General features: G+C 39.9%; 4 protein-coding genes across 8 annotated transcripts in view; 1 reads left to right on the top strand and 3 right to left on the bottom strand.

Moving 5' to 3' along the window:
* Positions 1–233: 233 nt before the first annotated feature.
* acbd7 (acyl-CoA binding domain containing 7) lies at positions 234–3,446 on the bottom strand. Its single transcript, XM_020710198.3, has 5 exons — positions 3,307–3,446; positions 1,848–1,923; positions 1,085–1,202; positions 936–998; positions 234–605 (listed from the first exon to the last, which is right to left on the bottom strand). Exons 2-5 carry the CDS (start codon positions 1,857–1,859, stop codon positions 532–534), a joined length of 267 nt encoding a protein of 88 aa, XP_020565857.1. The 5' UTR covers positions 1,860–1,923; positions 3,307–3,446; the 3' UTR covers positions 234–531.
* rpp38 (ribonuclease P/MRP 38 subunit) lies at positions 2,258–6,462 on the top strand. Of its 2 annotated transcripts, none has more exons than XM_011485250.4 (2): positions 2,258–2,386; positions 3,233–6,462. In XM_011485250.4, exon 2 carries the CDS (start codon positions 3,240–3,242, stop codon positions 4,065–4,067), a length of 828 nt encoding a protein of 275 aa, XP_011483552.1. In that variant the 5' UTR covers positions 2,258–2,386; positions 3,233–3,239; the 3' UTR covers positions 4,068–6,462. The 2 variants fall into 2 exon arrangements, with proteins under 2 accessions (XP_011483552.1, XP_078788767.1); XM_078932641.1 differs by having other exon boundaries at positions 2,314–2,339.
* Positions 4,977–15,585, bottom strand: nmt2 (N-myristoyltransferase 2). Of its 2 annotated transcripts, none has more exons than XM_004077879.5 (12): positions 12,736–15,585; positions 12,235–12,352; positions 10,800–10,941; positions 9,599–9,717; positions 9,424–9,515; positions 9,236–9,352; positions 8,968–9,138; positions 8,776–8,884; positions 8,507–8,677; positions 8,263–8,430; positions 7,997–8,134; positions 4,977–7,112 (listed from the first exon to the last, which is right to left on the bottom strand). In XM_004077879.5, the coding sequence occupies exons 1-12, from the start codon at positions 12,846–12,848 to the stop codon at positions 7,092–7,094; spliced, it is 1,479 nt and encodes a 492-aa protein (XP_004077927.1). In that variant the 5' UTR covers positions 12,849–15,585; the 3' UTR covers positions 4,977–7,091. The 2 variants fall into 2 exon arrangements, with proteins under 2 accessions (XP_004077927.1, XP_011483554.1); XM_011485252.4 differs by having other exon boundaries at positions 12,235–12,349; positions 12,736–12,930.
* fam171a1 (family with sequence similarity 171 member A1) overlaps positions 14,940–22,176 on the bottom strand; it is a 19,364-nt gene continuing 12,127 nt past the window's right edge. For all 3 annotated transcript variants that reach the window (XM_023963968.2, XM_078932639.1, XM_078932640.1), the window contains 4 exons: positions 19,497–19,613; positions 19,208–19,322; positions 18,651–18,768; positions 14,940–18,533 (listed from right to left, as the gene is read on the bottom strand). In XM_023963968.2, coding sequence (XP_023819736.1) covers positions 16,992–18,533; positions 18,651–18,768; positions 19,208–19,322; positions 19,497–19,613 — 1,892 coding nt within the window. In that variant the 3' untranslated portion in view covers positions 14,940–16,991. The remainder of the gene's footprint in view (positions 18,534–18,650; positions 18,769–19,207; positions 19,323–19,496; positions 19,614–22,176) is intronic.

Genomic DNA, 22,176 nt, shown 5'->3' with positions numbered 1-22,176 from the left:
TTAAAGTTTTATTGCTTTTAAATTTTTCACATGATTTATTGGCAGTGATGAAAGATACAATCCTCCTTAGAGTGCAAACAGTCTGACTGCTTTTGAGTATTGGTCATTTCTTCACTGAAAGAAACACCCATTTTTTTTATTCATTCATTTTTTGATCAATGTGAAACCATCACGATTGAATGACACTATAGGTATTTATTGTTTTTAAAAAAATACAACAAAAAATGCACAGAAAATGTGGAATAAATTTATTTATTTCATTTGTTAACATGTGTCAGCATTTTGTTCATTTTGCCCATTCTTGGGCTATAGTAAAACTGTGTATCAGTGTATCAGAAAACTTTTTTTTCCAGTAAACTAAATTATATAAACATAAGAATACCCTAACAACAGAAATATCTTTATTATTCAAACAAACATTGCCATATCTTGTTAGAGATTAAGTAATTTTCTTTCGCTAGGGAAAAAAAACATTTTTTGTTTTTAATGAGTTGAACATTATTCCAAATACTTGGAGGGTTTTTGCAAGTCTTACATGCCATATTTGCTGATGATTTCCTTAGCATTTGTAATGTAGGTTGACATGGCATCATCCTTGGACATTCCTGAAAAATTGTGTAAACAATGGAAAAAGCATCAGTGATAGCATACCATTGAAACAGACATTAAAATCCCCACTGGTATAAAAAGGGTTACCTTTTTTTTATAAAAATCAAAACTTAAGATATTTTTTTAACCGTAAATCAAAATGAAATATGGAGAAATTGCAGTTGAAGAGAATTGGGATGTGACATTTGTGATTTACAAATGATGGATTTGTTTAGCAGATTGCTTAGGATAACCTACATCCATTTTTACCCATACTTTGTCAATACTTTATTTCACAGATTTCAGTCAATAAAGCAAACCTGTCATTTTACAAACATTATTATTACCTTTTCTTGAATTCCAAGATTCCCACTTTGCCCTTCCTGTGGCATCTAGCGCTCCTGGTTTGTCTGATGTTGAGAAACACCAAAGAGGAGGGTTGCTTTAAATTCTGCATGCAATGAAGTTAATGCAAAAAAGTGCATTGATCCCTTACCTATGTTAATGTCTCCAACAAGGGATTGCTTATAAAGACCATATAGGGTCAACAATTCGTCGTTTGAAGGCCTAGTCTTTACCTTCTTCACATCCTCTGCCACCGTCTTAAAATCTGCCTTTAAATGAATAGAAGATCGGCTATAAAACAGTATGTGAACTTAATAGTTAAAATATAGGCAACTTTTAATATAAGAAACGAGGTTTTGTAAAAATGTGCATATTAATAAGTTGCAGGCAACACCAAATCAAAAATGTGGGCATAGTGTTTCAGCCAGGGCGCAAAGCCTGGGAAACCAAAGTTTTGGGGAAACAATGGGCTTTTATTTCAGACTCTGGGGCTTTTGTGGCTGTCTGAATAATCTGCTTTACACAGGATGTAAGGCATTGCTGCGCAGATCATTATGCACACTTAAGACAGATCTAAACCCGAAAACCATGTGCTGTACAGAGGTCATTCTTTAAGTTATGACTTACATCCACCTCAACCAAGAGTTTAAATCATCTATTTACATTTTGACATTGAAGCATTTTCGTTGTACACAAACTCTGATATATTCCTGTCAAAGGGTCCAGCATCAGGACCACAGACGGTAAAACATCCTGCTTCTTTCATATCTCGGTCAAAGATGCACGGGGCAACGACCATTACAATGTCATTAGAACATTAACGCTACTATGTGGAATGAAAGTAAAGCTCAACGTGATAAAAAAAAAAGCAAAAAATAAATAAAGAGAAAGAAAAGATAAAGAATAGCAGTTACCTCGAGCGACATCTTTTTGAATCAAAGCAGCAAAAGACCACAGTTGAACGTCGACGGTCTGCACGGTTATGCGCAGCTGTAATTGCAACACAGCTGATCAGTGCAAGATTTGACAACCAATCAGGAGCCTGAGGAGGAGGGACCATGTTTGATCTCAGACGCTGATTAGTTGTCTGTCAACTTCAATGACTTCAGGACAAAAAAATCAGAAACATTAATAGTTGATCTTTTTATGCTTATCCTTCGTGTAATTCCCATTTATCATCATGAAAACAACAAATGTTTTTTTTTCACTGATCGTCGTAAATGTCCAGATAATTCTGTTTGTTTGTCTCCTTTAACTTACATCGTTTTCAGAGAAAATGTCATTAAATGAACGTCGCGTGTCCTTTTCACAAGCCAACATTAGGCGGCGCTGAAGTAAATGAAACTAATAGTTTTTAAATAAAGGTTTCGAATTCAAACAGCATGGCGGCGCCTCAGTTTAACAAGGTAGAGGGAAACGTTTGATGAAACACTCTTTTAGCTTCAAAAGTCACGTAAGTTTTAATGATTTGGTCCATTAGTTTGTCGTCAATGCTTCTCATTTACTGATAAAATGAATGTAAACTGAGCTAAACCTGTCAGAAGGGGAGTTCTTTTAGTTTTAACAGTCGTGCCTTGGGTGGGTCGCGTGCTCCAGATTTTATGCTGTGAACAGTGAAAACTTCTAACATTTTGAGTAAATAAGTCTGATCTCCTGCTAATGTGTTTGGGAGTTGAAAATGCTCCCATTTCTTTCTGTTTACTTCACAAAAAAACTAGAAAAAAATAAATAAGTGATGGAAAACTGTTTAGCTTTTCAATAGTTTGACCATTTTAAATGTCAAGTCCCCTTCTGAGTCTGTGGAGGCCAGGAAAACCTTTTATTAGGATGGCTTGTGTGATTATTAAAATGGCATGACAAACTTCTGTTCAGCCAATTATGTGCTGTGGGGTTAGTGTAGATCATTATTTGGAGAGTTATCACTAAACTAAGTTAGACAACTTTAGAACTGGTCATCAACTTGGTAAACTTTTTGTTTTTTCCAACCACAGGACTAAAGTAAAGATTTTGATCTCATTATGCGAGTTTGTGGTAAAGATTTATTTGTTGATTGAAGACTGAAACTAGCCATTGTTTGGGGTTTGTTCTGCCCGGTGATATAAACTTATGGAAATTAATTTGATACCTGATGATCAAATTTGGGTTTGTTTGATATAGAAAAGGAAAAGGGAAGTGCGGATTCTACTTTAGACCTTTCTTAATTTTGTTTTAATGACAGTACTTTGGAAAAGTTATTTAGCAGAAAACGCTTAGGTTTTTAAATCTAACGTTTCTGGAAAACTTTAAAATCTGATTTCAGACAAGCCATGGCGACTTCTGTAAAGCCAGCCACTAAGAAAAAGCGAATCCAAGCAAAGACCTCCTTCAACTCACCCTTCACCTCACAGTGGAGCCAACTTCCCCAAGAAGATATGCATTTTATCCTGAAAACGTTAACGGACAAAATGATTTCAACAGGTCTGGAGAAAAAAGAGGTGAAAGTGTTTCGATCATGGGGGAAAAGGAAGGAAGAGAAACCTCCTTCAACAGCTGAATCTTTGAGCCAGGAGACTCAGGGGGGTGAGCTCTCCACAAACGGCTGGACGGATGTTGCAGCAAGACGGCAGCTGGCCATCGGCATCAACGAGGTCACTAAAGCTCTGGAGAAGAATGAGCTCCACCTGCTGCTCGTGTGCAAATCTGCCAGACCAAACCACATGACTAATCACCTGATCGCTTTGAGTGCTACACGAGCTGTGCCGGCCTGTCAGGTGCCACGCCTGAGCCAGAGTCTGTCAGAGCCACTGGGCCTGAAAAGTGTCCTCGCACTGGGATTCAGGCGATGCTCCTCTATAGACCAAGAGATGTTCACTGACACTATTGATGCAATCAAACCAAGAGTTCCTCCGCTGGATGTTGCATGGTTACAAGAGGCAGCGCCTAAAGTCCCACCTGAAGTTCTTGTTGGCATGGAAGAGGAGGAGGAGGAGGAGGAGGAGAAGATGGAAAGAGGTCAAAAAAGAAAACTAGAGGTGGAATCTGAGATTCCGGAGGTTCCCTCTTCCTGCACACTGCAGCCTCTTAAAGTGAAGAGAATTGTTGCAAACCCTTCAAAGAAAAGAAAAACCAAACCCGAGAAAAAATCTGTCAAATAAAACAGACACTGGAAAATAGAGGAAAACCCCCTTTTTTTTCAGATAGTTTTGGATTCCTGTTTTGTTTTTATTTTCATTTTTAGTTTCTAAAGTGTTAAATTCAAAGAGTAACCACAGCGAAGTTTCATCATAGACAGGACAGTTTTAATTACTGAATCCAGCTCACTGTTTAGTTTTTGCGGACAGTTTTATTTCCTTCATTGAACGAACACACTTGTTAGTATAATTCACTCATATTGTCTATGAACCAGAATGCTGTTAATAATATATATTTATAACACATGGGTCAAATATAAATGCTTTTGTTTGTTGCATAGAAAGGATATAAATAACAAAAAAACAAGGAGTTGATGATAAGGAGTAGTATTTTATAAATGTACTTTTAATACTGTTTTTATCGCTTTCAAGGTAAAATACTGAAAAATCTAAAATGCTGGGAAAAACAATACAGTAGTAGCTTCATTTGGAAATTTTACTTTACAAAAGAAGTCTACAGTGCAGTTATTTAAATTTGTGAAAGGTGGGGAAAACCTAACATGTATTATAGATGCACATTATTTACACTCTGAAAAGTAATGTGATTAAAAAAATGCTTTTCATTTTAATTCAAGACTCGCCTAATACTGCCACGAACAATATCCCTTTATTACTTCTACATTATAATCATAAAAGTATTAATTGATGTTCTATCAAACTAGCACAATCTGGGATTAGCAGACCAATTAAAGATGCGTAATTTCTTCCTAAAGCAAAATCTTCACTTTTAACTGTCATCCTAACTGAATTTCCTCATTTCAAGTTGATCATACTTATAAAAAAAAATACTATTAGCATCTTTTTTACAGTTTGAAAGCAAATGTCAATGGTTTGCCTTGAAATGCAAAAGAAATGATGCAAAGATTACTCACATTCTCCTTTCAAATGAGTTTATTCAACCAGATTATCAGGTATCCATGCTGGTATAGCGGATGTGTTGAAATGGATTGTTTTGCATGGGTTCACGTTTGAATGAGGCTGGTACGAGTTCTTCAGTTTTAATCACAGCTTATAAGGGCTTTTAATAAAAATACTGTTGTTCAGTTAAGATGTCTGTCAGATCAAAAACTCGCTCCTTCATCCCAGCTGCAAAAGAAAAACAAATACTTCAAAGTAAGGCGGATATTTGGGGTCAAAGTCCCTCATACGTTTGACTGCTAAAGCGATTGCTGAAATTAATTTTGTAGCAAAACGCACATGCTCAAGAGTTCATTCAAACAGCTGCAGAAAAAACATCTTACAAATAATGCCAGCATCATTCTTCTCATCTGACTTCAGTGTCAACATTTTTGGCAAAAAAAAACATTTCAATTCTGAAGCAAAAAACAAGTTTGTACTTTAAATTGTAAAGGGATATAAATAAAACTATGTAAATACAAACAAAACAGCAGCCTTCAGTTCTGCAGAGCCACAGTAACAGAAACACTAAGCCAGCAAACATGTTTGAGAACAGCTTTAGTAAACTGCTAGCTCCACCTTAGAACAAGTGGTGGAACAAAACATAGTGAAGTCAAGGAACATCCTGTTGATTCAAGCACAAACGGCAAGAGCCCTCAAGTCGCTCTGGAAGCTTAAAAAGTCCAATTTTAGACTGACAGAAATATGTCTCAATATATTTTGAAATCTACAATTACAAATATAGCGACTTTCACACATTTAGCTAAAAAAAAAAAGTACCTTTTTTTTTAATTGTCTCACAATATACAGTACCATGAAAATAAATAAAATCCAGAGGTGTTAACAAAAGAAGGATGTGGAAACACTCCTGCTACTGAACAACTTCTGAACGCCTTTGAACCTTTTGAGTGTTGGACTGAGTCATTTTGTTGGTTAAATGAGAATGCAACAGCAGATGAATGCAGCATATGCAAAACGTTTTTCCCTTTTGATCAATCAAACACTTTACTGGAGAAACTCCTGTGCTTTTTTTTTTCAGCATCTCTGAGTTTCTGTGCAAGTGATCTGTGAGTCTCAGATGGTGAAATAAACTGAATCCATGTTTAATGACAACTCCTTTGGAAAAAGAAACAATGCTGTATTGATTGGAGAAATGTTCGTTGGACAATGACTAATTGCAAAGAAAAATGTTGAGAAATTAATAGTTCAATCTTTTTCTAACTCCGATCAAAATGCTTAACTAATGATCATCAGCTTGTTTAGGAATTAAGAAAATTGTGCTTTATTAATGCGATACCTTCTGTTTTAAATCTATTTTCATTAAACTCACTGGCTTCCATGTAGCTTATAAGAAAATGCATCAGATCAGCCCTCAAAAATGAGTATGGCATGGCTTTAAATGCTGAAATAACTATTATTTATATGCAATTTGCAATGTTATTAAATGCACCAAATAATCATACGTTTTTGCAGTTTTTGTTCCAGGTAATATTGTTTTCAGGTTTAAAAGTGAAGTGTCAGCAGCCCCTTCTGAAGCTAAAAAGTGGGGGAAAAACCAAACAGCTATAGCAGACATTTGACTGACCACACTGACATGTAGAAAAAGGAAAAAACAAACAAACATGGAGCAGTGATACAGTTAAGATGAGTTTTAAAAAAGTTGATATTTGTTCATGTTTTCTTATTATCGTTCCTTGAAATCACATGACATGCCCATCTCTCACAATAAGCGTCTGCTGAGGACGGAAAAAAACAAAACAAACTCACAAAGTAATCCTCTCGAAAGTCAAACTGGGGAGTTTTCAGTGAGAGCGCGGGTGAGGAGCTTGGTACGGGTCGGATATCTCAGGCATAGCATGACTTCACATTCAGGATGACTAAGTAAAGACTTTTCACCTCCGGGCGCACAGAGAAAGTTCTTGATGACACCAGATTTGGATGAATCCACCGATGACCACCAGGCTGCTTTCAATGCTGTATTTCTCGAAAATGTCGAGATGGATGGCCTGCATGTCCAGGCAGAGTATTTCTAAGGTCACTGACAACTGTGTTGCGCGTGTGTGCGTGCTAGTGTAGCAACTGGAAGAGCTGCTACTGAAGGACGAGGCCGACCTGCAACACAAACCAACCATTAGTCAGTTTTAACAGAACGATTAGAGAGAAAGGGGGAATTTTAAAACTCCTTCTATAGAGATGTTCACAAAAGCAAAGAGAATAGATTTCACATATGATTAGTGTTCCCTCATTTATCGCTGCGGGCGGGGCTTATATTCCATAAATAACCCAGTACAGGTGAAATCCACAAGGAGGCATTACAGATTTGACGAAAGGCCGTAAAACCCCCACTACAAACTTTATAGACTTTTCTCCGACAGATATGAACATTTTCCCTCTTGTTTAAACGCTCAAAGTTCAAACTTTCAAAGAAAAATAAGTCCAGTGTTATAGAATGAAACCAAAGATCTGCCAAAGACTTATGGAGCTTGAACGCGTTCTGTACAGGAGACACGGTGCAGAGGAAATTGATTGACTCGCTCAAAGGGGAGTCAGGACACAGAACATTGTTAAAAAAAAAAAACATCCATTGAAAATAATTGACAAAACAGCAAGACTGTGAAAGGTGAACCGTAATATAGCGAGGGGACACACTATTAGTGAACATACCGCTGGCCAAGAATACTACCAAACAAAAGATCACTTAGTTTTCAGCATTAAAAAACATATTAATTATGTTTTCTGAACAAAGAAATAAGTTGCAGTTTAGTATTTAAAATTGTAACATGTAATGTTCATTACTTAAATACTTACTGACACATTAAAAGGATTTTTTAACATTATATTTGAATACTAGACTTCTGTGGGGAAAATTATCGCCTGATTTTGACATTTGAGCTCACCTGAGTTGTAACTGTAAAATAAAAAATAAAAGGAAGATCAAGAAAAAAGAAAAAAAAAACTGAATTTGCTGACAACTTTGTGAGGAAACATGATCCAACCTTATCAGGGTCCATCGAGGGACATTTCCAGTTGTAGAGGTAATACTGTAGGTTTCCATCTCCTATGCCGAATTTGAGCTTCTCCAGAAATGCTTTGTTCTCCATTAGATCCAAGGCATTGAACACATCAAATCCTTTCTGTTTGACAGACAGAAACATAAAGATTAAGAAAATAACTTCAAATAGAATATCAAAACCAACTTACTAAAGCCAAAAATAATAATTCAAGGCATTCTGTGTTTGCTTTTTGAGGTGTTTTTTTTTACCAGTTTGGCCAAGATCAGTGCATCATTCATTAGGTCCAGTAGTGGGGTTTGTGTATGAACATTGTAGAAAGAGTAAGCAGCCTTTAGACTCCTGTGAAGGGGGTGATGCATCACAGTTGAAGGCAAAGTGTAGAAACTAGCCAAGTCAGTCAGAACACCACCTGAACCCTGGAAAAGCATCAAACACACTCAGAGTTTACAGAGCGAAAGAATTTGACAGGTGAGAGCTTTCTGACAGAAATACCTCGACGACATAAGTGTCGATGATATTTTCCTGTGGTAAGAACCAGTGAGCCACTTCCTCCTCCCCCATGGAAGGTGCGAGCTGGAAACGTCTTAAATATTCGTGGAGCAGCTCCTTGACCTGCCGGATGTCCCGCCTCTCCATCAACCGCAGACCGGGAGTTTTGATGCTCTACGCGTGGAAAGGAGTGCAAGTGGAAAAGTTGAGTCCTATTTAAATAACAGGAAACCATAAAAAGGGATCATGGAATGACAATTTCAATTGTTTACATCTGGTAGCCTGTAGAGTTTCATGGTTCTCTGTAGAGTCATATTTCGGCTCAGATGGGAGAATTTTACTTCCACGAGCTTCCTGGGATTCAGTGAACGGTGCCAGTATCTGCAGGAAAAACAAAAAGTAAAAAATAAAATAAAAAGCTTTCTGTAGCAATGTCCTAACGGTCTGACTTTCATCCATCATACCTGCATGTAGAGACTGGTTTAGGCAAAACTACTCCGGCGGTGTACACTGCCTGAAAGATTCCCTCCAAGTTCACCCTCCGTGTGATCTCTCTGATTAGCACAGGAGCAACACGCTTTGAACGCAGCTTCTTATGAACACACAGGAAGTTGATTTCTACCATCCTTTTTATCCTGCAACAACACAAAAATGCAATCTTGGTCTAAGAGGGTTTCCATCCACACACACACACTTTTAAAGAGTGTTGATTTGATGTCAGTGATTTCTCACGTGTCATAGATGCGAATATCTGCAGGGATGGCACTAATGAAGCCAACAAGCTTCTTATTGGAGGAGACTCTCACTCCACAATGCCACTGAGGTAACCATCCAGGAGGACGCAGAGCCCTAACCGGACGAGGGAGGCAAAGGCGTTCAGAGGGGAAACAGACATAAACAGAATCGTTCAAGCTGCTTACCATTTCAGGAAGTTCGGTGAATAATCAAATCGGAACATGTTATCGTCATCCTCCACATAGTTTTCATTTAACAGCGTGTACAACTCCTTCAGCTGAAAAAGACAATTACTCAATTACTCAACCGTACCTGATCAAATGGGGGTGGGGCTTATTTTCAACCAATGACTGTACGTACTACATCTGCATTGCTAAGGTCCAGAGTGTCCCACATAAAGCCTTGAGGTAAAGAATATGGCTCCTGTCTGATGTTCTCTTTGTCAGCCTCTATGGGTCCATAACTGGTCACGACTTCATCTGCAGAAATAAGATCAACAGACTCTGGCATCACAAAATTTCCAGTGACGGCTTCCTTATTTCAATTACTATAATAATCCAAGAGAATTGTTTAACACGTAGACACAAACAGCATTAATGAAATCTGGTTCAGTTAGTCCTGTTTAACCCTTGAAATGCGAGCCCTACCAAATGGTAAGGTACCTTTAGAAAAGAGATGTGTAAAAACATAGTGTGTATTACTCACCCAAGATAATAAGCAGTAGAAAAAATGCTTCAATTTTTTTTTTTTTTTGGTTTGTCAAAGACGCACTCCAGTGAAAATTCTGTTTGTATTATGTTCTAGTGACATTTTTCTCATAATGTAGGAAATATATTTAAAACATTACCCTTAAAAAAGGATTTCTAAGTATTATTATTCAAATCGTTGTGAATCAGCAGCAGACATTAAAGTGCCGTCTGAAAAAGCTTGTACTTGTGACTAAGAAGCTACAATAGACGGGCCACAAGCTCCTTGCTCTGCTCCATTCTGATCCATTCACTTGTAGACTAATAGATCCATGCACGTCTTCTTTTTCTTCGTCTGGTGTCTGGCTTAAAACTGTACGGCTGGATAGCTCTGATATTGCTCACCATTTTTGTTACACCACTAATGTTAGGTATGGGTTGTGAGGGCCTGTGAACTAGCTGGAGAGAGTGTAAACGGATGGATGACGGAAAATGGGGGCAGGCTTACTCCGCTGTAAGAGGTTAATTTCTGTTCTGCAGACACTATGTTGTAGAAAACGACGCAGGCTAAGCATAATCAGAATTAAAAGACCATTGGGAACAATCAAAAGATGATCTGACTGGGACTTTAAAGAGTTCAACTAAGTTGATCCACAGTGTGTATCCTCCTATGAATGATCAAATTTAATTCAAACTTAAAGTAGCAAGGTTCGTGTATTGTTAGCAGATATGTGTATTTAATTGAATAAATGTTACTGGTTTGAAAAACATACTGTTAAGGAAAATTGATCATTAGTGGAGACAGATCTAGTTTTGTACACATGTCTAAAATGTCCAGAACACATTAAATGTGTCTTTTTTATTTTGGTACTTACTTAACTTCGGGACAGGCTGGGTGTCCCAAAACTGGTACTTGTGCTTGGCTGCTTCATCGATACTCTTCGCTGGTCCTTGGCAGGAAAGCAGTTCCATGGCTCTTTGAATGTCCTGCAGCTTCTGAATGGGCAAACCAGGGTTCTAACAGCAAAAAGGAAACAGATTTGCAGTGTGTTGTAATGACAGCATGATGCCATTTCCCCAAGAGTGAGTTCCCGCACTTCATTAAATACATATATATGAAAGCATAAGCAAAACACAAAGTTTAACATAGTTACAAAAAACCCGACAGAAGTTCAAACTATTGCTAAATCTTCTTCTTCCTCTTTTGGCTTCTCCCATCAGGGGTCGCCACAGCGAACAAGTCGCATGGTAAACTTGGCAATGTTTTACGGCGGATGCCCTTCCTGACGCAACCTTCTCAAACTGGGCTTGGAACCGGCACAGAGGTAGAGAAGGGAAAAGGGAGCAGCCCGGAGTCGAACCCTGGTTTCACGGACGGAAGGCGCCGCAAACCAGCACGAGCTAAACCAGCTCCCAAATTATTGCTGAATAACTCTGCAAATGTATTACATTTACTGCAGTACCAAGGATGTTGCAATAAACTTCCTCTTAAATATAAACTCGCCCATGAAGGTGCAATTAAATTCTTATATCACACATTGTGCAATATGATGTATTTACAGTAAAAAAAAAAATTTTTTTGCATCCTTGAAGGCACACCAAATATTTAAAGCCCACTCCGATCATCTTTTGATCTTTCTTAAAAGTGTTCCCACTGCTCTTTTAATCATGATTAGGCCTTTTTTCGTCAAAAATTGAAAAAAAAACTGTCGTTTTATGTTCATCACCGTGAGATGTTTACCACACTTCCCATCATCCATTTGTTTACACCAGCTTACAGCCCCTAACAACCCCAACCTAACCTTACCAGTGCAACAAAATTGGTGATCGATTCTGGAGTCACCTAGCAGGATCCCAGTTCAGACGAGGAAAATGAAGACGCACATGGATCTATTTGTCTACAAGTGGATGCATCAGAATAGAGCAGAGCATTGAGCTTGTGGCCTGCCTTTTCAACAGCCTTTTTCTTTCGTCTGCTCATGATTTAAAACGGTTTGAACAAAGAAAGACTAGGAAATACAATTTTACGCTTAATTCTTTTCATAAATGTCCTCCATCATGTTAAAAACAACATGATAGAGGACAAAACAACATAAAACACAATTTTCATTTAACTTGGGTCTTTATAGCAAAATTCAAAGTTCTACATGTTAAAACATGTCAAGAACGGGATTTCCTTATAATAAAGTATAAGTTGAAAGCATAAAGTAGGAAGTTCATTTCAAATGTCGCAAACGCGTTTCACTTGAGGTGTTTTGTTTATGTATATTATAAGAAATGTGTGCAAATGTTCTTGTATCAGCATCACACCTTGATCTCCTGGGAGTCAGAGGCAGAATCAGACTTGGTTCCCCCGGAACTCGGCTTCTCTTTCTTCCTCTTTTGCTTCTTTTTCTTCCTCTTGGCCCCCAGCTCTCCTCCCGGACTGCTGTGGATATAAATGAGGATGGAGCCGCAGAGCATCAGTGAACGGAGGCTGACTTCGCAGGACTCACGCGCACGCGGAGCTAACGTTCACTTCCATAGCAACGAATGACAGCTGAGCTACTTCGTGCGGGCTAACTAACGGTTCGTCCTCATGAATGGCGGTCATGCCGTTCAGTTGGGACAGCAACTGTAGGGGGGGACGCCAAAACGCACAACATACTACAAAGGAAAAGCATTCGCTATACATTTTCTACGTTTTACCAGCTTTACGACATTTGCGTCTGCTAACATTAGCAAGCTAACTGTGCTAGCCACTCACAAACTGGCAGGGGGAAAAAAAACATTATTGCGTTTCACAGTCGGACAGGACAGGCCACCCCTCACCCCTGCATATGTTCATTCTCTTCCTCGTTGTCTCCGTCTATCCCGCAAGTATCCTGGTCGTCCAACTCCAGGCTCTGTTGACTGGCTGCGGATTCACTGTCTTCCGCCATCATGAAACAGTTTATTTAAAACAGGCAACGTTAAATTAAGAGCTCCCGGGAAATGGGCGAGAGATGAAAACACAAAGAAAATGTCGAAGGAGTTGGCGCCCCCTATAGGGAAAAATTAGGCAAACAAGTTTTCAGCCATGGAAATGTTTTATGTAAAAAACTCAAAAATGTTCTCTGGCCAAAATTAAAAACGATTAAAAATGTTTTTATTCTTTAAAAAAAGTAAAGTAGTTTTTATTTAATTTTTTTGAATAAAACGTATGTTAATTTCTTATAACTAGGATGCACTGTTGCAGTTTTCTAGGTTACTTTAGTAAAATAAGTTTTATATTGAATGACTTTTTATCCAGTTAAAACAAGTAAATTAAAATAAAAAGTTACTTTTGATGATTTTTATTTGTTTGTTTATAATTTTACAATACATGTCAAAGAAAGACAAATAAAGAAAACTCTTAATTGTTTTTCCAAAAGAAACTAGTTACCAAGTAGTATTCTAGAGGATTACTTCCTACTTTTACATGTAATGGCGTATTCTTTTAATAATAAATAATCATGCCTACATAAACATTTTAAAAACCTTTTTTTTGCCTCTCACCAACAGAGTGACAATATTATTTAAATTGTTCAAATATTTTCCTTTCAGTGTACTGAAAAAGGAAACCAATGAAAGCTGCTTTTTGTAAACATCCCCAAGGAAGCATGAATTTAATGTTAATTTTTTTATCATTGCTTACCAATGCAATCCTGGTTGCAATGGTTTCTGCTGCGGATTTAGGTATTCATGGCTGTTATAGATTTTTGTAGGCAAGAGAAAATTACTCATACTCTCCTCATTCCATCCGTTCATTGTCCACGTCTCCTGGGGTGGCTGTGGTGCAGAAGTAGAGCAGATGGCTTCTGAATTTCTGAAGTGACCTTGGACAAGACATTAAATCTACATTTGCTCCTGGTGGTTATAGGCTGATGCCAGTGTTTGGGAGCAGAGCCACCATCACTGTGTGAATGGTACTGTGACTGATAAGCGCTTTATATACGCCATTTACCACTTCTGATTCCCATTGCAGCGTCACAGAGATGCTGGAGCCTATCCAGCTACAGTCAGCTGAAGGTGTTGTACATGTCTGATACTTATCCTGGTCATCAGATGGCCACTAACAAGACATTTAAGAATCCCCATTAAACCTATGAAGCATTTTTTTAAGCAGTGGGAGGAATCCAGATTGCCTGGAGAAAACCTACACATGCACGACGAGAACATGCCAACTCCACACAGAAGGGTCCCAGCTTCCCAGCAGGGTTTTGAATCAGGATCTTCTTGCCGTGAAGTGAGCGTGCTAACCACTACACCACCATGCAGCCTATGTATGGTTGATTTAGATAGTTTATCTTGCAGGTGAAAAAGATGCAAGTGAGAAAATTGACATTTTGGAAACTGAATCTGAGGATGGAGTTCTGAAGTCTGATAGTTTGCACCTTGAATTAAATCTGCAGACTTCACCGAGCTCTACAGCAAGTATGTTTTTTTTTTTAACCAGTTGACTTAGTGTGGTGTCAGGACTACTACCTCTCTTGAAGCTTGTTTTCCTGGGCATCCCAGTTCTGAACCTCTATTACCACACGGTGAACTAACTGCACGGTTTGTTGTTTAGGCCTGCACTACATGCTGGTATGTACACATATTAAACTAATAAGTAGTGAAAACAATGAAAACTTGTGTTTGTTTTGTGTATTATCTGGATTGTATTTGGGAGCCTGCAGAGTAAAAACCTGTTATGTGTGACTGAAGCTTTAGTCCCATTTGCTCTGTGACTAAATCTTTGATGTGCAGCCATATAGTCAGATGATATAGTCATAATGAAAGCAGTGTGCTGCAGCCCAGAACTGTAAAATTCCCCCCATATTACACCATTAAACAGACAGCAGGACGGATTTCTATCTTAAGGAAAATTTAGCTACATTTACAGAAAAACAACATTTTGATGCTATTAGTTGTTTAATTTTATATCACAATGTTATCTATCTTGAAAAGTTGTTAGATTATGTCCAGTTAAGGACGTCTGCTAGAGGAGTTTACACACGAAAGTACACAAATAGTTCTCCTTTAGGTGTTTATTTGGAATAATACGTTTCAAATATAATGCAAGAAGCCAATTTACACTCACTCTGGATAACGGATCTCTACTTTATCCCGTAATTTGAGGCTGCTGGGTGATACCAAGAGACGGAAACCTGTCAACAATTCAGACGGGGGCAGGAAAAGAACTAAAAACTCTCTGCGACGTGACTGGAGGGACTACACAAACGTGACTGGAGGGACTACACAAATGTTGATTCAATTCATGTTGACCATATCCCAAGTAACCTCATTCAGCAGCAGATGGACACTCCCAATACTACAAACACATTTATGAAAAACATTCATCCTCCCAAAAAAACAAAGAATAAGAAAGTTCAGTGAAGTCATAGCTTCTCCTTTTGATGTGCGACCCTAAAAAAACCCTCAATCCCCGTTTCTAAAACACCAGCATCTTGTAGACTCCAGTAGAGTTTATGGTTGCAGCAGTTGGGTAGGCTGTTCCTGACAAATCCTGCGATGTAGCTTTGAAATATACTAGCTAGGAGGAAAACGTACTGCATGCTCTCTTTCACAAGCAGGAGAGAAAGTGAAGGCTGAGGTAGAGAAGAGAGACAGGACGAGAAAACAACCCAAAAAATGTAAAAAAACAAAAAAAAAAAAAAACACAAGGTGGTGTGTCCAACACACGCCTTGCAGAATAACATTGTTCAAAGGCACTTGGATCGTGGGGGTGTGGTCAGACAAAAAGGTGAGACACAGCAAACTGGTGTTTTTCCAAAATCAATGTGAAGATAGGCGTGTTGCAGCTTTTACGCAGAACTAGACATGAAATAAAATCCATCAACGAGGTTAAAGAAATAAAAAATAGCAATTTTTACGTAAAATACTTCATGTTGGCAATGAAAATCAAGGTGGTTTATATTTACAAAAAGAAGGCTTCTCAAGCAGCTGTTAAGAAAGTGATGCATAGAGCAAAAATATGCATGTCAGTGGTTCAACAGTTGTATCCCCTTCCTATCATCAAACCTTTGTTTCTGGGACTACAGTGGTGTAGTGGTAATACATCCTTGCTCACCAGCTTAGTGTTATAGGTCACATCATTTGGTTAAGGAATTAAAAAAAGTAGTGGTTTAATTATGAAGCAAAAACCTCCTCCCCTCCTGCAGTACATACATGCACCTGCAGGGCCCGCTGTTTTCAACTGGAGGAGAAATCGCCCTTTGCATCAAGACTGATCTCGCTGTAGTGCTGGAACATACAAAAAAATTCTCAACGTTCCTAAAAAAGAGAAGCATTTTCTGCTCTTTTTTGGGACGTATTTTATCCACAACCGTTAAACAATAAAAATAAAAAAATCACAATGGTTAAACTATTAAATTCCTGGGTTCTGTCAGTGGATTCAGGCCAATATGGCTGAAGAAAAAAAAGGGTTCCTTTGGTCAAAGCTCCACAGAACCACCCATCAAACGATTTCTATCTGATTGCAAGGCTTTTTGTTTCATATTTAAAAAAGGCATACATCTTTGTGCATATAATGTGGAAACTCCCGAGACCGTTTGGCTTGCCCCGGCAACGTGTCACGTCATACAGCTAAGGCATAAAAAAACAGTGGTCATTTCAAAACTGTACTTTGAAGTTCTCAAAAGGATCCTCAACAGTTCCAGATCCCAGTGCTAAAATAGTTTTGTTTAGTGCTACTTTAAACAGATTATTTCCTTCATGTAATTGAGAAAGCGGGATGGCAGACAGATTAGGTTTTGTCATTCTGAATTTACCTGAACTAAAGAGATGAGCAGTTGGGAGAACGGACAGTTTACTAAATACAGGTGACGTTTTAAGCCACTTGTTGGTAAACATAACCACGTGTCATTCTAATCCTTCAGTTTTATTATTAGTTTCTCCCTTATATCTACTTTGTATTTAAAAGCTGCTAATTATCAAACTATACACGATTGGGCGGAATTTAGAATTTTCCTTGTGCACAGAATGATAACTGATTGTATGTTTTAAACATATTTTAAAAAAGCACCCAAAAGGTCTTTTAGAGCCGGCCAGACTGTTGGCAATGGTCATTTCATGTTGAAGGCCAGCAGGGGGCGCTCCTCCCTTCTCTGCCAGGGGCTTTTCCTCTCCTCCTCTCCATCTTCATGTGCTGCATCATCATCCGGGGAGACGGACAGCAGTGCATGATCAGTCCTGAATGTCACTCCCTCTGGGGTTGGGAGGGGAGGGGGGGAGGAGGGGGACACTGGGGACAGTGAGGGGGCTTCCTCTTGGATTTGTAACTCTTCAGCTTTTTGGATCTCCACACTCCTCTGCTCCGTTTCCCCTCCGTTGCCTTCTGCTCCGTCTGACAGTGAAGGTTCTGCTTTGCTATTTTTGGGACTGCACTTCTCCTCGTGTCCACCCCCCTCCAGATCATCCACATATACCAGTTGGGTGTAGGTTTTAGCTGCTGCTGCACCCTTGGATCTTTCCGTCTCCATCTCTTTTCCTGCATCCCTGCCCCTCCGCCCCCCTCTGTGCTCATTTAGGTCCACACCAGAGTCCAGGCTGGCATCGTTCCCACTGCCATGCCGACTGCTGCTGCCGTCCTGCTGACCTTCTGAGGGTTGTGAGTTATTGTAGCATCCTGCCCGCTGGAGGTCAATGTATGAGTGGCGTATATGAGCGTTGGAGCGTCCGTCGAGCGAGACGAACCAAGCTCGAGGGTGAGGCAGAGGTTTCCCTCCTCTCAGCTCCATCAGTGTCTTCTCAGCCAGCAAAGTGTCTTCTCTGTTAATTTCCACCAGAGCTGTTTCTCCGAGCGCTGACGGGATAGACAGAGACTCTGACAAACCCAGATTTTCTCCGTCACTCTGACTGGTGGAAACTGGGGAGCAGTCAGTGGGGGTTTGCCCCCGGGGTTGCTGGGCGTTCAGCTCGGCCTGGATGGTCTCTAAATCACTCTGCTGGTCAGCCTGCAGGAGCAACGCCTGGCCAGACAGAGGGTGCTCCCCGGGAAGTCGCATGTAGTGTGCAGGGATGACCAGAGTGGGGCGCACTCTCGAGTAGCCTTCTCCTCCACTCAGCAGATCTACAGAACCGCAGCACAGCAGCTGGCCCGGCCGAGAGAGCAGCTGTGGGTTGGGACGCTCCAAGTGATCAACAGAGCGGGAGAGAAGATAGTCGGGGGCCCTGCAGTCACCCCCTTCCCCCCTGCAGGGGGAATGAGGAGGAGAGGACGGAGAGATGCAATCAATAATCCCAATGCTGCTCAGTTGCGTGACAGAAGCCTGAGCGGGATTGCATGATGACAGGGCCTCTGAAATCTGGTTGCTGGATGAGCAGACAGAGGTGTAGGATTGACGGTAACTCCTTTCCGTCCCAGACAACAGAGCGGCCTTCAACTGGAATGTCTCTGCAGACTGACGATAGTCTCTGCTGCGGGGTGTCAGGTTGCCAAGCGAAGAACCGTGAAGGCTGTGGTTTCCGAGAGACGAACGGCTCTGTTTGCTGTGCTGGATCAGACTGTGATGACGCTGATTGTCCTGATGCTCCAGTGGCGAAGGCTTCAGCATTGGCGTGGTCATGTCAGGTTCAGTGGCGGTTGAAACCAGTTCCAGTTGCACCTGAATGTGAGAAAAACGTATACATTAAAGTAACCTACACTCAGCTAAACAAAACAAGGGAAAATATTATTCAAAATACTTCAAAAGTAATTTTTTTTTGGTCACAGTACAGCTAACCTCATTGCTGATGAGGTTCATGTGAGACATGGAGGTGGCTTGATCCTTCTTACTGCTGTCCAGACCAGAGGACAGCGTAATCTTGCGATGGGACCCTCTTGGCTTCAAACAACGACGTCTGGTCAACGACAACAAATATCAATATTAAGCATTATTGAGATTTAAAACCATGTTGGGGTTTTGACAACAAGTTGCAGTTAACCCCTAAAGCAGGCATCTCCAACTCTGTTCGTCATGAGCCACTCCCCTGTGGCACTGTCCTGTTTGTTTGTTTTGCAGCTAACCCCGCTTCAGTCATTCCTGATCAGCTGGACTGAGTGAGGCCAGTTTCTAATTGACTGAACACAACTGATCCAGATGTCTAATAATTACTGAAACAGGGTTAGCTGCAGAACAAGCTGGGCAGTAGCTCAAGAGGAACAGGGTTGGAGACCACTGCCCTAAAGAGACCAGATTTATACCAAAGTTCTTTCTTTGTACATGTTTTAGCCTGTTTTATGGGACAGCTTTTATTAAAAAAATACACAAATACTTAACAAATTGTGAATGACACAGACCTGCAGTAATACAGCAGAAGGCAGAGCAAACAGAGGAGGATGAGGGCCATGCCTCCCAGTATGGCCAGCAGGAAAACCGTGTGGTATGTACTGATGTCTTTCGCAACCATTGGACCTGTGGGGAATTATCCACAGGAAAGAAAAACCTTTTAATGCCATATGCGTTTAGCAAAATCAAACCCATTAAATTACGATAGTTTTCTGAAGATTTGATGAAAAAGGGTTGACTCATCGTGAAAAATGTCATGTGAAGACATGTTTCTGTCATGTTTACCCAGTAGCCTCTCACCTGAGTGCAGAGGGGACATGGCAGCCACCCAATACCCCAGCTGAGGAGCAATGTAGGTCAAAGTGAGCTGGTTCCCCTCCCTCTGCACGTGACCCCAGCTGCTCTTAATCCAGGCGCCTGCACGAACACACGATCACAGAGCTTAAATATCCCATTGATTTCTGTGTCAGAAATAGCTTCACAAAGTGCGCTAGCACCAAACCAACAACTTCATCACATGCAGATACTCTGAACAGACTCCACCTGGTTGAGTGTGGACAAAGAAGTGCCACTTGGACTGATGTGACTTGTGCATTCATAATAAACTTTCATCTTCACATTTTCTCTAAGGTGGAAAAACATTTTGGCTCACACCACTCCATGTTGATATTCTGATTGCTATCTCAGAATACTAAATGGGTCGCCCCTTCAATTGTTTGTTTGTTTTCATCTTAGGGCATAAAGATGCTATGATAACTCAAAAAGAAAAACAGCACAGTCTGAAGGAACCAGAAAATAGCTTGACAGTACTAAAACCAACCACAAGGGGGCACCATATAAGCAAAAATAAAGAGGCTTTCTAAAGCAAACCACTGAGCACAACAACTATTTTAATACTGTTGGTACAAAAAAAATCCTCTACAAAGCCACTGATTGATAAACTCACAGTAAACCAGAGAGAAACCCCTTTTGATCTTCTGGGTCACAGGGCTAACATGCTAATCTGCTTTTATGCTTATGCAAATTTGTGCGAGAAGTCAGGAATTTGCATCAACACTAAAAACAGAGACAAGCGATGAGGATTTTTAAAAAGGAAATACCTAAAAACAGATTTTAAGCATGGCAAACAAGACCGAACATAGATGAGAAATGGAATGAGAGATAAGAGAAAAGAGAGAAGAGAAGCAAAATAAATGAAAGAGGCTGTGTGACTCAGCATCTCCCTCACACACTCAGGCCTTTGCCCAGTCCTGCCTGGAATCACCGGAGTCCTGTTTGAATCCTGTCCACAGGGGACTCCGCTCACTGTTGGAGTGACCTGTTATTAATAAGGACATGTAAAGGCCCCGTTCCCACGCTTCCTGACAATACAGCAGCGGAAAACTCAAAACTTCTGAAGTTGTGCAAACATTCTGAATGTCAATAAGGCCCATATATATGTACGGTATATATCACTTCTCCCTTTCTACCCTTTCATGCTAAATCAACACGACGAGCATGACAGGTCATAGTCAGTTCATCATGTGAGTATTTGCATCCCTCAGGATGAAGGCGTGTCTTGTTTGTGAATCACAGTCAAACTGCAGGTGAGCTTGGGGTTTATTTGTGACCGACATGGTGCTGCTCCACGCTTATGCCATCCAAAAAGACAAGTGATTGTCAGTTATACTAGAGAAACAGGTTTTTTCTGTGTGTCGTCCATGTGCACATTGTTTGGAACCAAAACTGCCTCTATTCTGCGAAGGCAAAACAGAATATTCTTCTAAAGAGGCCAGATTTATTATTCTCAGCTGGACTCAAGCACAACCACACTTGTGCTTTTAAACAGTTAACAGTTCAAAGGCAAATAAATTAGGAGTTAAGGCCTTCTGTTGTGCTACTTATTTGATCTGTTGCTTGGGAACAAGAGATGAAGCTTGAAGAGGTTGGGACTTCTGCTTTGGAACTATTCACTAATGCAGGCCGTGTTCGGGGCAAAAGTGTGTGTTCCTAGTTTTCTCAAAGCCATTTTCCTAAGTTTATGATGCTGATATAGTCTGAGACTATTCAGCCTTACAGGTGTATCCCCTCTTTGCTCATTTCTGAGTTTACAGCACGATTTTTTGATATCCTGTGGATTATTTTTCAAACATCTACCAACGTGACAAAATGACAACAATGACACACTGAATGATAGGCGTTGCTTGAGGGAATATGAGGCCTGTTACTAAGAAAGTTCGCCAAGTTATTTATTATTTTTACATATAACACGTCCTGCAATGTTTGTATAATAAATCTTTTGTCTCGCGTTCAAGCTACACTGCGTCTCAACATGTAGGGAATGACATCATGCGGCTGTTTACTAGAAAAAGACAAAAAATAATAAGAAAAGCAGAAAGGAAAACCGACTCGTAGGACTGGAGGCAAAAATACATTCTGGTGGATTTTCCCTCCGTTCTGTGAAGCTCTTAATTCAAATTGAGTTCCTTGTTTCTAGTGATGCTTAAGTTTGCTGCTTCAGTTCACTCTTTACTTAAAATGCTGCTTTTGTCCGTCACGTAATAAATAGTGAGAAACCTAAAAACAAGGGGAAAAAAAGGTAAAATAGTTGAACTCAACTCCAGATAATTGCTAATGCTGCACATTGTGAGCCAAAAGATTAGTCACCACACCAATATGCAGCAGTGTGTCGTAATGTGTCAATGGGAGCTTGTACGACTTCCTAAAAAACTCCCACAGGGTTTCTAGAGGTTTTTGAAGGTTTCCTTTAATAAGACTTTTTAGGATATTTCTAAAGCCCCTTATAACAGAGTTTAAGAGCTATCCCATTAGAGGTGAAAAGATGTGTACTTTGCTCAAAATAAAAATTCCAAACAAAGCAGAACATTTTGTTTCATCAGAAGACCTTCATTAAAATTCCTGTCTGCAATGGCAAGAGCTCAAAAATGACACAGCAGGAAATCGGGGACAAGTGGGGAAGCAAAAGAGCGTTTGGTTTGCT

The sequence above is a fragment of the Oryzias latipes genome, chromosome 16 (assembly GCF_053564925.1).
Source record: "Oryzias latipes strain Hd-rR chromosome 16, Olatipes_Hd-rR_3.1".
NCBI classification, from domain to species: Eukaryota; Metazoa; Chordata; class Actinopteri; order Beloniformes; family Adrianichthyidae; genus Oryzias; species Oryzias latipes.
Note: the sequence above shows the minus strand (reverse complement) of the source record. Positions and strands in the feature narration are given on the sequence as shown.